This window comes from Mercenaria mercenaria, chromosome 5, assembly GCF_021730395.1.
Source record: "Mercenaria mercenaria strain notata chromosome 5, MADL_Memer_1, whole genome shotgun sequence".
Taxonomy (NCBI): domain Eukaryota; kingdom Metazoa; phylum Mollusca; class Bivalvia; order Venerida; family Veneridae; genus Mercenaria; species Mercenaria mercenaria.
Genome location: NC_069365.1, coordinates 69,315,486 through 69,330,976, shown reverse-complemented (window position 1 = coordinate 69,330,976; position 15,491 = coordinate 69,315,486). Strand labels below are relative to the sequence as shown.

Genomic DNA, 15,491 nt, shown 5'->3' with positions numbered 1-15,491 from the left:
TGATAAATAAATATATACGCACACACCATGAATAATAGAATCTCGGGTTAGAAGAAATATACCAGGATTTTTAAAAGTGGTGGCGCTATAACTCTAGTGATGGCGCTATACAGTAGTGGTGGCGCTGTTACGGCATTCAATAATACGAACTGCTGACGCATCGGAACAAAACAAACACCAATATTCTCTAATAAATAATTTTCCTGCAAGGAATTATGTTATTAAAGAAAGAAAAACACGATCATAGTTTATTTACATTTACGAAACTTTCTCTATCCAAGAAAAAAAAGAACAAAATACTCACAGACCCTTGGGACTCTTGTAGTCAAAGTAAATATTTTCCTTTGTTTAAATGTTAATGTAGAATTATTTCTAACCTTTAAATATTCTACTTAAATACAAACGTAAGTTTACTTTAAAATTCAGGTCAAGAAAAATAGTAGCAATACTTTTATTTCAAACAAAGATTTGTGTCCAGGAAATAATTGAAGATAGTGTGGAATTTATTTGTTATATTAAGATTCTGAAAATTACTTTCCTTTGTTTTTATACATCGTTTGCATGTCATTGTAAACAAAAGACCTTACTTTCACAATTCTTTCTGAAAAGCGAGTACAGTACATTTTCAGTTCCAATCGATTAAATATGATTAATCAATAAAGCTTAGATATACAATCTCAATCCATATACATGTAGATTATTTTGCGATCATGTAGAGGTTACTACATGTATTTTGTTGAGTAACGTAATTTTGGTGTAGTGTGGGATAGGTTGATAACATCGATTATTGTAGAAATTTCCGTGGCTTGTAGACAGACATTTTCATATATTAAAATTGAATATATCAGCCACTAATCATATACAACAGCGCCACCACTACTGTATAGCGCCACCACTTGAGTGATAGCGCCACCACTTTCAAAAGTAGTCGTGTTTTAACTTTTTACTGTGTTTTTCATAATTCTTTGATGTATGGGAATACGTGTAATTCATTTCTACACCATTTGCATGCGAAGGTATGTTCTTACAGTGTGTCTAATCATCGGAATAGTGTTCGAATGCTGGCCGATATGAAAATATGCCACTGTCAAATTCGGGAGAAAAGCTCCTGGCACCACAATTTGCATAATATTTTAATGAAATCACAGCCAACCTGTAGTAAAAGTGTTATTACACGGAACTACATTCTCCGATTTTCGAAACAAGTTCTATCAATGAAAATATAAGATAAAATATAAATTTTACTCACGTGTTTACAAGTAGAAACGGGCGATAGCTGCACCACGGAAATGTCGATAGCTCTTTTCCTTATCACCACAATTTGGTGGTGGCGCTAGCGTTTAGTAGCCGTGATTTATATAAGATATAAATCAACTGTTCTACCTTGCTGAGAAAAACATGTGTCTGAGTGATTTTGCGAATATAAGACAAACTCCCATTTTGAATTTATTCCATTTCTATCTATTTTTAATAGAATGTAGTATGGTGAAAAAATACTCTGCAGGAAAGAAAAATTAAAATAAAATAAAATACCCAACTTTTCTGTCTGTGATATGAGAGTGTGGGCTATTGTCTGTGTACATTTGAAACCATTTAAAAAAAAAAAATTTTTGGAAGAATTTTTTTTTTGTTTCATTTGAAAATAAACTGGACACAATGTGTGGAATTTGAATGGATGCTGTTATGATATTTTTGTTGTGACAAGAGATAATCCTCCACCTGTCACTAACAATGGCAATACCCCATCCCCTAGTGGACACTGGTCATCCTCTTTTCTTCACACCTGTCCTAGGACATCATTAATTAGTGTGACAACTTTATCATATTATAAACAAGAGAGGAATTCTGATCATGAAGCCACTTTTGACACCTTATCTTTATTAGGGGGCCTTTGTTTTTACAGCAATAAGTTGGGCCCCATAAATAGTACTTGGCAATATTTGCCAACCTCACATATCATAATATACCATAATTCTACTGTTCTTCAAGTGTGGACCTAAAATTTACAGTTGGAATAAATGTTTGTAAGCAAAAATTTTTTTCAGTGTTAGAGTATTTTCAGTGAGATAAAGCAGAAAATTATTAGGTGCATATTTTTTTCCATTTCAGGATTAAATGTTTGAATTTATGATTTTGTTATAATGATATTAAAAGCTTTGTGATCAGAAATAAGGATACGCTTTTTTTGTTGTTTTATCATTGGATTATTTTCACGTATATTTTTAAGAGGATAGGTTCTTTAAAAAAAATCAGAACTTAACTAAGTTTTGGACTTAAGTTGTAGCCGTTTTTGTCTGAACAATGTAAAGGAATTACAAATAGTTAAAAGTGAATTGTTCACACTTTCTGAAAAGTGAAAAAAAAAATGAAATCTACAAAATGTTGGTAGGGCAGAAATGCGTGTTGGTACAAACTAAATATTGCATAAGGTAACGTTTTAAGCAACAAAACATTTTATGCAGAAGGAAGTATACCTTTATCGTTAAACCACGTACCTTATCAGAGAATAAAATTCACTGTACCCTATAGTTATCTTGTCGACCAAAAGAAAGAAAAATCTATCATATATAAAATAGATCACAGGGGGTCCCAATCGAAGACTTAGCGCCAAAATTTATGTCAACAAATCACCGTGATTGGATTATCCTTCAAATTGTACAAGACTTAACTCTTAATCTACTATAGGTGTTAAAGTTGTCACTAATTAGAAATATTTGAGTTGTCGACAATAATGTCGATACAAAGAAAGTGGAAAAATAATCTCACGTATTATTAGCCGTTTATTTGTCGTGCTCTTCACTGTAATAAAGTTTGTATCGAAAGTATTCTAGCTTTAATAGCAGATGCCTTGACAAACATCTTAAGGCCTTTATAGGACTCAAAATATCCATATTGTGTACACAAAACTTACACTACTTTCACTGTTCTTGGTCCATTCTTATGCAGGAAGCGTCGTCATATTGGGGTAATTTTAACATTTCAGTAATGTTTGCACTTCTGATAAGATTTCAAGAGTTCAAGATGGGATTTCCAGACATAATCCAGATTCAAACATTTGCTGAAAAGCTTTGGATATTGTTACTTTTTTAATGAAATAATTTTTTATTTATATTTAGTTTTTTTTATTTCCTGTTATTAAAAAAATGTAAGAAGTATTGGTTTAAGATTTCCACGTTTTTACATTACATTTTTACAAAATTGTACCCGCTTTTCAGCCTAACATTTTTTTTGGTTGAGTTTTGTATTATAAGCCGTCATATCTCAGTACTCACTAATAGGAATGGATTGAAAATTCACACACTTGTGCACAATAATGTACTGACATGCATTGTAAAGGTTCCATAAGTCTGTTCTGCATTTTTATCAAATCGCCCCCCACCCAACCCCCATTTTCGACTTAAATTTATTCAGTTGACAAGGTTGTTCAGAATAGTCAAGCATTACTGTCCTCAAACAACTCTTGTTATTGTTGTTGTTTTTTTTAGAAATTTATTTATTAATGGAAAATGTATATAAATCATCTAATTCAATTTTTTATTCTGTATTTCCAGGACCAAACTATGAGTGTCTGAATTGAAATTAATATTCATCACCATGGAAACATCCATCACCACCATTATAGTGACCTTGACCCTGGTGGCCATTACCTTTACTCAGGAGAGTACTCCATCAATTACCTTTACCGTCATTGATGAGCAAGAAATCGGCTTCAGAATTGGCAGTGTTGCAAATGTAACTTTGAACGTTCCGGAAGGCGAGAGGGATACTTTACGTTTCAGTTTTTTAATGAATCCATATGCTCAGTATATCAATATTAAAAGTGAAACAGGTGAACTCTTTACAATGGTGAAAATGGATCGCGAATCCATTTGTCGTACATTTACAACAGCAAAATGTGAGCTAGATTTTAAGGTGGCTGCAAACACCGACGGACAGTTTTATCAAACAATTAATGTGAAAGTCATTATTGAGGATATAAATGATAATGCTCCAATGTTTACCAATGATAGATTTGAATTAAAAATTTCAGAAGGGGTTACTGTTGATACTAGGTTTCCAATTCCAAGTGCTGATGATCCGGACACAGGTGGTAGCAATGGAATCCAAAGTTATGAAATCAACCCACCTAGTGACACATTTGAGTTAATAAGTGAAAAGAAACTTGACGGATTATTTAAGGTTGAACTGGCTGTGAAAAAGGCTTTGGACAGAGAAGTTAAGGCTTCTTACAAGTTCAAGATCATAGCTAGAGATGGTGGAAATCCGCAGAAAATTGGAGTTCTAAATGTGGACATTATTGTTTCTGATATGAATGATAATAAACCAGTTTTTGATCCGACTGTTTATAATGTTACGGTTGAAGAGGGTACGAAAAGAGGTTCTACAGTTTTAACTGTTCATGCTGTCGATCACGACAGCGGGGCAAATGGAATTGTTTCGTATAGAATCAATGAAAGATCATCTGCTCAGGTCCTTAATGACTTCGAAATTGATAAGACCACTGGGGAAATAAAAGTTAAAAGAGAAAAACTTGTGTTTCAATCAGATTTTCATTATAGTTTCATTGTTGAAGCGTTTGATGGTGGTGACCAGCCTCAGGTATCACAGGTCTATGTGTATATATATGTTACAGATACTGGAAATAATCCTCCTAAAGTTACCCTCAGCCTTCTTTCACCCGGAAATATTGGATTTGTTAACGTTTCGGAAAATTCCAAAATTGGATATTTTGTAGCTCATGTTACTGTTGAAGATTCGGACACTGGCGCTAATGGACAAGTTACTTGTACTGTTCCAAATAGTTTCTTCAATGTGGTGAAGCTTGATGAGGAAGCTTATAAAGTCGTTGTCGCAAACACTTTAAATCGGGAAGTTCTTAATTTGCATAATGTAACCGTCATATGTTCCGATCAGGGAAATCCTCCCCTTAATTCCTCGGTTAGTTTTCTTGTACGTGTAACTGACTATAACGACAACAAACCCGAGTTTGTACAGAAGAACTATAAGGCAAAGATTTCAGAAAATACAATGACAGATAAAGTAATACTGAAGGTTGCTGCCACTGATGAAGACATAGGAGATAATAAGAAAATACACTATGAGATTCGAAATCAGGACAAAATTTTTGTGAATGCCGTCACAGGAGTTATTACAGCTAAACCGTTTTTCGATCGTGAAATTGACCCAGTAGTTATATTTGAAGTGTTAGCCATTGATGCTGGAGAAACTCCTCTCACCGGAACAGCAACTGTGACCTTGACCATAGAAGATGTGAATGACAATGCCCCAAAATTCAGTCAAACAAGTTTCACATTTGAAATTTTAGAAAATTTGAATTCTGGAACTTATGTTAATGAAGTAGTGGCCTCAGACCGAGATACTGGTGCAAATGGAATATTTACTTTTTCGCTTTCGGACAGTTTTCTTGACAGTAAAATTCCTTTTCATATATTTACCGATGGAGTAATTCAGTCGAATCGCGCTCTGGATCGAGAAGTGCAGAGTAGATATGTTTTTGACATTACAGTCACAGATCAGGGTAGCCCTGCTTTGAGTAGTACCGTTCCAGTAACGATAGTTGTAAATGATGTGAACGATAATAAACCAAACATAACATTTCCCACTAAAGGAAATGAAAATAGGACTGTTACAATGTACTATCCTACAGATGATGTTGAAATTGTTACGCAGATTCAAGCGCATGATATTGATGCTGGAGAAAATAGTACCCTTAAATATGGTATTACCAAAGGAAACGAGTTAGGACTTTTTAAAATTGATGAAAGTACGGGAATTATCACTGTTGCGGACAAAACGGTACAGATAGATCAGGATATTTCTATAGCACTGTTGATAGAAGTGCGTGACAGCGGTGCAATAAGTCTTTCGTCTACTGCCGAACTTATTGTTAACGTCATCTACACTAACGCCACCTATGAAGGAGTGACAAGTGAAAGTAGTAAATTTGTTGTTATTGTTGTAGTCGTGGTTATTGTGACAATTTTACTTTCGGCAGTCATTATCGGAGTTATCTTCCTTCTTAGAACGATGGATCGCAAGAAAAAGCTTACTGAAAATAAAAACAAAGTAGAAGAAAGTCATTACTCAAATAAACAGACAGTTTATATCATGAATAATACTGGCGAATCCAGCACAGACTATGTTATGTCAGGTTCTGATGGCGGAAGGAAGAAAAAAGAAGTGAGTTTTTCGCTGGACGACCACGATTCCATAAACAACTACCAACACATTGACCTCCAGGTCAGCATGGCACCAAACCCCATTCACTACTCCCCAGAAAAGGTAATTACATGATACTATACTTTATAAGATAAAACAAATGCATAGAGACACTTTGCAGAATGCGCCTTTTTAGCTCACCTGTCACAAAGTGACAAGGTGAGCTTTTGTGATCGCGCGGTGTCCGTCGTCCGTCCGTCAGTCCGTGCGTGCGTCCCTCCGTCCGTCCGTAAACTTTTGCTTGTGACCACTCTAGAGGTCACATTTTTCATGGGATCTTTATGAAAATTGGTCAGAATGTTCATCTTGATGATATCTAGGTCAAGTTCGAAACTGGGTCACGTGCGGTCAAAAACTAGGTCAGTAGGTCTAAAAATAGAAAAACCTTGTGACCACTCTAGAGGTCACATTTTTCATGGGATCTTCATGAAAGTTAATCAGAATGTTCATCTTGATGATATCTAGGTCAAGTTCGAAACTGGGTCACGTGCGGTCAAAAACTAGGTCAGTAGGTCTAAAAATAGAAAAACCTTGTGACCACTCTAGAGGTCACATTTTTCATGGGATCTTCATGAAAGTTAATCAGAATGTTCATCTTGATGATATCTAGGTCAAGTTCGAAACTGGGTCACGTGCAGTCAAAAACTAGGTCAGTAGGTCTAAAAATAGAAAAACCTTGTGACCACTCTAGAGGTCACATTTTTCATGGGATCTTTATGAAAGTTGGTCAGAATGTTCATCTTGATGATATCTAGGTCAAGTTCGAAACTGGGTCACGTGCCTTCAAAAACTAGGTCAGTAGGTCTAAAAATAGAAAAACCTTGTGACCTCTCTAGAGGCCATATATTTCACAAGATCTTCATGAAAATTGGTTAGAACCTTCACCTTGATGATATCTAGGTCAAGTTCGAAACTCGGTCACGTGCCGTCAAAAACTAGGTCAGTAGGTCAAATAATAGAAAAACCTTGTGACCTCTCTAAAGGCCATATTTTTCATGGGATCTGTATGAAAGTTGGTCTGAATGTTCATCTTGATGATATCTAGGTCAAGTTCGAAACTCGGTCACGTGCCATCAAAAACTAGGTCAGTAGGTCAAATAATAGAAAAACCTTGTGACCACTCTAGAGGTCACATTTTTCATGGGATCTTCATGAAAGTTAATCAGAATGTTCATTTTGATGATATCTAGGTCAAGTTCGAAACTGGGTCACGTGCCTTCAAAAACTAGGTCAGTAGGTCTAAAAATAGAAAAACCTTGTGACCTCTCTAGAGGCCATATATTTCACAAGATCTTCATGAAAATTGGTCAGAACGTTCACCTTGATGATATCTAGGTCAAGTTCGAAACTGGGTCACGTGCCATCAAAAACTAGGTCAGTAGGTCAAATAATAGAAAAACCTTGTGACCTCTCTAAAGGCCATATTTTTCATGGGATCTGTATGAAAGTTGGTCTGAATGTTCATCTTGATGATATCTAGGTCAAGTTCGAAACTGGGTCGCGTGCTTTTAAAAACTAGGTCAGTAGGTCTAAAAATAGAAAAACCTTGTGACCTCTCTAGAGGCCATATATTTCATGACATCTTCATGAAAATTGGTCAGAACGTTCACCTTGATGATATCTAGGTCAAGTTCGAAAGTGGGTCACGTGCCATCAAAAACTAAGTCAGTAGGTCAAATAATAGAAAAACCTTGTGACCTCTCTAAAGGCCATATTTTTCATTGGATCTGTATGAAAATTGGTCTGAATGTTCATCTTGATGATATCTAGGTCAAGTTCGAAACAGGGTCATGTGCGGTCAAAAACTAGGTCAGTAGGTCTAAAAATAGAAAAACCTTGTGACCTCTCTAGAGGCCATACTTGTGAATAGATCTCCATAAAAATTGGTCAGAATGTTCACCTTGATGATATCTAGGTCAAGTTTGAAACTGGGTCACGTGCCATAAAAAACTCGAAACTGGGTCATGTGCGGTCAAAAACTAGGCCAGTAGGTATAAAAATAGAAAAACCTTGTGACCTCTCTAGAGGCCATATTTTTCATGAGATCTTCATGAAAATTAGTGAGAATGTTCACCTTGATGATATCTAGGTAAAGTTAAAAACAGGGTCACGTACCTTCGAAAACTAGGTCAATAGGTCAAATAATAGAAAAACCTAGAGACCATATTTTTCAATGGATCTTCATGAAAATTGGTCAGAATTTTTATCTTGATAATATCTAGGTCAAGTTCAAAACTGGGTCACATGAGCTCAAAAACTAGGTCACATGAGCTCAAAAACTAGGTCACTATATCAAATAATAGAAAAAACGATGTCATACTCAAAACTGGGTCATGTGGGAAGAGGTGAGCGATTCAGGACCATCATGGTCCTCTTGTTTATCAAGGATTTATGTACTTTGCAGATGTATTTATTAAATGCATAGGGGAAATAGGACCTGTTTTCTAGTAAGAAATTGAGGCATAAGAGTCTTCTGCAATTAGCTTGATCAAAATACTCCTAATGTATAAAGAGCTAAATTAGCTCTCAGATCCTTGAATATTTTGCTAGTGTCACAAGGTATAAAATTATGTGATAGATTTAAATCTTGACACAATTTCCTGAAGCTTAATTGAAGAATTTCACATATATAAATATATTAAAATCCCTTTTGAATGGGTTGCAAGTTTGAAAAAAGAGAATATTTCAAAACTTGAAATACTGAGCATGTAATTCCTATTTTTGAATTAAAACACTTTCCTTATAGTGAAGAACTTCATTTTCTGCAGGCATTTGAGAAGGGACTCCATATTGTTACACCCTGTAACATAAATTGATATGCTTTAAAAAAAAAGTTGCATCTATTTAACAAGGATGTTTTGACTTTTCAGCCCCCTCGTCTTGAGAAGAGTGATAGTACCCAGGATCTCTATGACAAAGTGTCAACACGACTCGAGAATCTTAAAATCCAGCGCATGTTACAGATCGCCAAACAACAACAACAGACAGCACACGCAAACCCAGACGACAGTCGCAGTGAAACATCTGGCGAAACTAGTAGCGGAGATAGTGGTCGAGGGGCGAGTGAGGAGGAAGTAACAAGTGCCTCTCCATCACATGGTAAGTGTTTTGAAACAAAGTCTGTATAAGTGGTTAAGAAAGCGATGTGGAAATATAAGCGCATAATTCGGAACGGACAAAAGTCATTAATATATATGGTGTAAAAAAACAGCTGACAATATAACATGTATGTACATTATATACATAGCAGAATTAGTGCATATTAAGCATTGACTATTTGAACAAAATCTTTTATTTCTGTACTCTGTCTCTGTCTTTACTTATTTGAGCGATTAAAGCACTAGAATATGTGGATTTAATCAGCATTTTTAACATCAGATAATGACATATGCAAGACAATTGATTCTAAAGACATACTGTTTTCATGCAACTAGGAAAATTGGGAAAACGCTAATATTTCTCCATGCTAAATCACTAGAATTACAAATTCGCTAACCCGCGGAAATATCCACTTATACAGTATATCCTTGTCTGAGAAAAATTTTATAGTCAAAGTGACCGTGATAATTATAAAGTCTGTTGTGAAGAATTCAGTCATACTCATTAAAACGCAATATAAAACTAGCGTGATATCCAAGTATAAAATCAAAATTTCTGTCCGGTAGTTTTAAGAAGCGTCTGACAAACATTTCTCTTAAGTAGAAAAAAATAAAATAAAGAAATATTGCAGACAGAAATTAAAATGCCTGATTAAACTTCACTAATGTCATACATTTGATCATGCAATAAGGTACTCAATCAAATCTGTAAGAATTAAACTTCCTTCTGATACTGTGTTTTTCAAAAATCTACAAAGTCTTGATTTGGACTGGTGAAAAAAATTGTAACACATGCTTTATTGTTTCAGTGTGTTTTCTACATTAAGATACTGTGAAATCATTAATATTCGTGGGGGACTAATTTTCGTGGATTTCGTGGTTGAGTCAATCCACGAAATTTAATCCCAACGAACAAGTAAAATTCCCATTCAATTTATATTCAAAAGTTGAAATCCACGAATTCATATCCCCACGAAATTGCCGTTTTGACCAAAACCAGGAAATTCCATGCCCATGAAATTAAATGATTTTACAGTAGTATGTAAATAGATGGATTCCGGTTTAATGTGTGACCGCTTTATAAATACAGTACATGTAATACATGTAAAACTAAATTCATTTATTATATACCTATATAAATTCCGTCAAAATATGGCTTGGTAAATACAAATAGGCAGAAAAAATTCCAAATTGTACCTTTTTGTATTTGTATATTGCAGGACTACTTTCATTTAATATGCATGATTTGACACAGTTCCATAAATAGAACACAAAAAGTACAGTAACTGTTTTTATTTTAACATCGATAAACATTGAAGATTTCATTTGATAACAAAACCCCAAACAAAATGGTGGAGGTATAAAATAAAAGGGTCATTATTACAATAGCTAGATCTGGGATTTTGTATTCATCTCTCGTGGATTCTGCAAGTTCTGATCACATGAGGCATGCAGTGATTTAATTTTGTGGATTGACATATCCAGGAAAATTAGTCCCTCAAGAATATTGTTGATTTCACAGTATTTAGTAAAGGATATTATATGAGCCACGCCGTGAGAAAACCAACATAGTGGGTTTGCTACCAGCATGGATCCAGACCAGCCTGCGCATCCGCACAGTCTGGTCAGGATCCATGCTGTTCGCTTTCAAAGCCTATTGGTATTAGAGATCCATGCTGGTTGCAAAGCCACTATGGTGGTATTCCCATGGCACGTCTCATATATAGATTCATAAATCATGTATAAAATCATATGAATTTGTTGAATTTCAGATGACCAGAAGATGTTTGACTATTCTGTTCCTGTAAAAATACCATCGTCATCTGTACCAAGTCGTTTAGTGCAATCATCAAGGGCAGGCAACTACAGTGCTGTTCCTCCGCCCATCCCGTGTCGAACGTACAAACCTTATGGATCATTTAACAATAACCAGAGCTATTCACCAAATAACAGACAATATCAAAGTGCGCCATTACATTTAAATACTGACCTTTCTGTCCTTGACCCTAGTGCATTGTCATGGCAACATACTCAGCCTCATTCCAATCATCCAATCAAATCGAACAGTTTAATTGCTCAGAATGATTTAGCATATTTTATGGCACGAGATGCACACTGTCGTAAACATTCGCAAGATGACGACGATTGCTCAACGACAACATCAGGGAGTTACACGCTACATTCTGTAGAAGATCTCTTGTGATTGGACACACGTGAACACATTGTTTGATTAATATGTGACAAGCTCAAAATGTTTTTCAAATCTGTATGAATTTGCCATATCTGTGATAAGAACAGCCGTTACATAATTTATGAGATCTCAGTTATATGAATATAGAAAGATGTTATAATAATAGATCAGTGATAAGGACACTGTATAGAATCAACAAGAGCATGCCTAAAATGGAGCAGTAACGACCTGTTTCCCCGATACCAGTGAGCACCCCAGAGATGTTAACGGCAGGACACAAATCACATTTTAGGTAAGCTCAACATATACATCAGTTATATAGCTTTCCCCCCCCCACAAATTTAATGGAAGCTGGCTTTTCTTTGAAACGGTATCAAACACAGCATTGTGAATGTGACTGTATCCAAGGTTCAACAGCATTTATAAATAATTCAAACCATACAAGTTTTTTTCTTTAAAAAGGCAAAATAATAACTAAAAAAATACTGTGAAATCTTTCAAGTTTTAGGGTGTGAACTTTCTTGGTTTTTGCTATTTTATTTCATTGGGATAAGAATTTCTGGATTTCAACTTTTGAAGATAAAAAGAATGGAAACTTCACATGTTCGTGGGTATTTGATTTAGTGTCACAGAAGCCACTCAAAATATTCCCCTATATATATAGGACAATGATTTCACTGTCTCTAAATATATAATGATTGTAACAAAGTTATAAAATTATTTAGGTAGGAAACCTTCCTGAAGATTTTACAAAATTTTAACATGTAAAAATAATTTTGATGATTGCTTCTTTCAGGCTGCATAAAAAGACTGGGTACAGAGGGCGCTAAACTGTCGACTCACCTGGTAGTCAAGTCATATCTTATCAAGGTCATACTGTGGAAAAATCACATGGAATATTGAAGGGAGGGAAGAAATTAAAGCTTATCCATGACATTGACTTTTCAAATTACATTAGTGAATGGACTTAACATTAGCTATATAAACTTACAGGTCTGCAACATGCTTTGCAGGTCAAATTTATGAATGTTTTGAGATGTTGTGATTTCTTATTTATATGTTTATGTGTAGATTTTCCTACATTATATAGATAAGCAAATGAGGTGCAGAAATTCGGAACATTTTAAATTCTTACAAAAATTTAAACATACACATTCAAAATGTACTTAATAAAACCTCTGTCAGAAGTATTAAACGAGTTCCAAGCAACTTGGCTAATCAATTGAATCAGTTTTAGTACACACTCTGGCCTGTTACTTTGTGTACAGGTTTTATACACATATGCATATAAGTACGAAATGGTAATACCTATTATCCAGAATTATTAAAATGGCATTACAATTTTTGTTGGTTAAATGAGGGTGCTATGCATGACGAGACACAAACTACGTATTCTTTGTTAATAATTTATATTTTATTCTGTGTATTTTCTACTATACTGTCTTATCACATAATGTGTTTCTGTTACTTTGTTTAGAAGACGGGTCCATATTTTTTATTGTGTTCATTTTAAACATACAGACTAAATGCATAATTCAGCTGGTTCAAAGCTTTAATGTTCGCTTACATTGTTATATTCACTTTAAAAAAGTTATCATTATTTTCTCCTTTAATGAACACAGTAGTTCACATTATTCTTCACATACTGTAAAATCAGAAATTTTCGGAAGGGATTTGTATTCACATTGTTCGCATATTGACTGAAATCGCAAATATAAATGCTCACAAATGTTGTGTTTCTTTTTGTTATAAACAGTCATGTATATTTCACAAAAAGGTAAAGAAATGATCATTGATAATTCATCCGCAATGTTCATGAATGGGACTATTTTGTGTAGCACATGAACATCCTTTGGAAGTGATTTGGAATAAAATAATGATGCTATATGATTGTCAGAATTACACTTGTAACTTTGGTTCAACAAAAAATTGATATAAAGATTTCCAAAATGCATTATATATATCATGTTCATGTATATCTTGGAAAAAAGGTCAGAATGTTTAGGTCTCCCAATAGTATTATATGAAATATGGTGTAGAATTTTAAATGTGATGTACCAGGTATTCAAATTAAGCAGTTTGAATTATCTACTGAAAGTGTGTGAAAATTTTAATATTCTCAATTTTCGCATTATGAATATGTTAATGATGAAAAGATTTTAATTTGAGATTACAAACATTTTCATTTTCAGCCAAACAAAATATTGAAATATTAGACAAAAAACTTTGTCTATCTTCTACTCTTGTATCATAAGTACAATTCAGACTACCGTTAATGAGTTTACCACAGAATATATTAAAGAATAACATTTGTGGGTTGATGTACTAGAAAGGACCATAGGTTTAGTTGACTTGCATTAGAAAGGACTTGTAACGGGTTTAGTTAGCAAAATTTCAAACTGGAAATATTTTCTTGAAATACTGTACATTTAGTTTCTGAGCATGAAAATATATATATGTCTTGGTCAATTCCTAGTTAGAATTTTAAAAAGGGAAATAAATGTTCCTAAAATACTGATGAACTCTGATGTTCATTTCTCAGTAAAATGAAAATGTGATATTGTCCATTTTAACCTAAATGTACATTTTTAAGAGCTTTAGCTTTTGATGTTTTCATGATATACTTGCAGTAATGTTTAAATTCTGCTTTTTCAAGTTTGAGTTCAAATTTTGTATGTGAATATAACACTGCATGTTTTTCCTTAAACAGTTTATATGACAAAATGCCATGACACAATATAAAATTTATTATCATTTATGCTATAGTTTGTACAAAATGCTGTCATAATTTTCTTGTTACATACCAAAGTTAGTTTTGTACAAAGTAAATGTTGAAACTAATAAAATTACAAAAATATGAAAATGATGAAATAGTTTGTTTTTGCTTCTTGTTTGGTTATTTTCTGCAGCTATTGCAGTGGGAAGGAGATGATGCAGAAGAAACATGCAAGCTGAAAAAGTCAGCAGATATATGAGCCGCACCATGGGAAAACCAACATAGTGGCTTTGCGACCAGCATGGATCCAGACCAGCCTGCGCATCCGCACAGTCTGGTCAGGATCCATGCTGTTCGCTAACAGTAGTCTGGTCAGGATCCATGCTGTTCGCTAACAGTTTCTCTAATAGCAATAGGCTTTGAAAGCGAAAAGCATGGATCCTGACCAGACTGCGCGGATGCGCAGGCTGGTCTGGATCCATGCTGGTCGCAAAGCCACTATGTTGGTTTTCTCATGGCACGGCTCACTGAGAAAAGCAATTTTGTTGGAAATGATAATTTAAGATCAAATTATTAAATCTCTGCATTTATTAATACAGAAAGCTTAAAAAACCAAACCTATTTTATATATATCTACCAGATATAACCAGCTAGGCCAGGAATCGGAATGTGTACTCCCACACGCTTTGAACCTATATATATAATTTATAAAACGTATATTAAGTTAAAACTGTTTTGCCCTTCACATTCTTGAATAATAGGAACACTCAAAAAATAGAATTATATTCTAATTTATGTTGAGTTATTGCCCTTTGGAAGTGGGTAATTCAGCACTATTGTCAACTGCTATCAATGGAATTGATTTCTGTAAGGTTCTTCTTTACCTTGAGCACGAAGATGTGCCTACATATACCTATATAAACACGTAACCAGACTATATGATGAAAATTAAAATCAGTAATTTGCTTTCTCATATACCACTCTTACTGAAAACCGATCTCGAACTATAACCTTGCAATTGAGCTAGCTCTCAAGGAAAACTGCAGCTTTCTAGTCGCAGATAATTGATAAAAGAGGGTTTTGCAAAAATCTTAATCTGAAGAACGAACTTTGAAGTTGTGCCAGGACACAACTAGTCAGATGTTGGAGGTTTATGACTTGAGTATTATTGGTAACTGCTGCTATTATTTTGTTTTGTTGCATTCTGTGCTAACACTACAGTAGATCAGATAGAGAGTGGACCTAT

At 34.4% G+C, this 15,491-nt stretch overlaps 1 protein-coding gene across 6 annotated transcripts in view; it reads left to right on the top strand.

Annotated features, from left to right (window-relative positions):
* LOC123558501 (protocadherin-9-like) overlaps positions 1 to 14,394 on the top strand; it is an 85,217-nt gene extending 70,823 nt beyond the window's left edge. For all 6 annotated transcript variants that reach the window (XM_053543849.1, XM_053543850.1, XM_053543852.1 and 3 more), the window contains 4 exons: positions 3,552 to 6,303; positions 9,111 to 9,339; positions 11,111 to 11,821; positions 12,326 to 14,394. In XM_053543849.1, the coding sequence (XP_053399824.1) occupies positions 3,595 to 6,303; positions 9,111 to 9,339; positions 11,111 to 11,541 (3,369 nt within the window). In that variant the 5' untranslated portion in view covers positions 3,552 to 3,594 and the 3' untranslated portion in view covers positions 11,542 to 11,821; positions 12,326 to 14,394. The remainder of the gene's footprint in view (positions 1 to 3,551; positions 6,304 to 9,110; positions 9,340 to 11,110; positions 11,822 to 12,325) is intronic.
* The last annotated feature ends 1,097 nt before the right edge of the window (positions 14,395 to 15,491 follow it).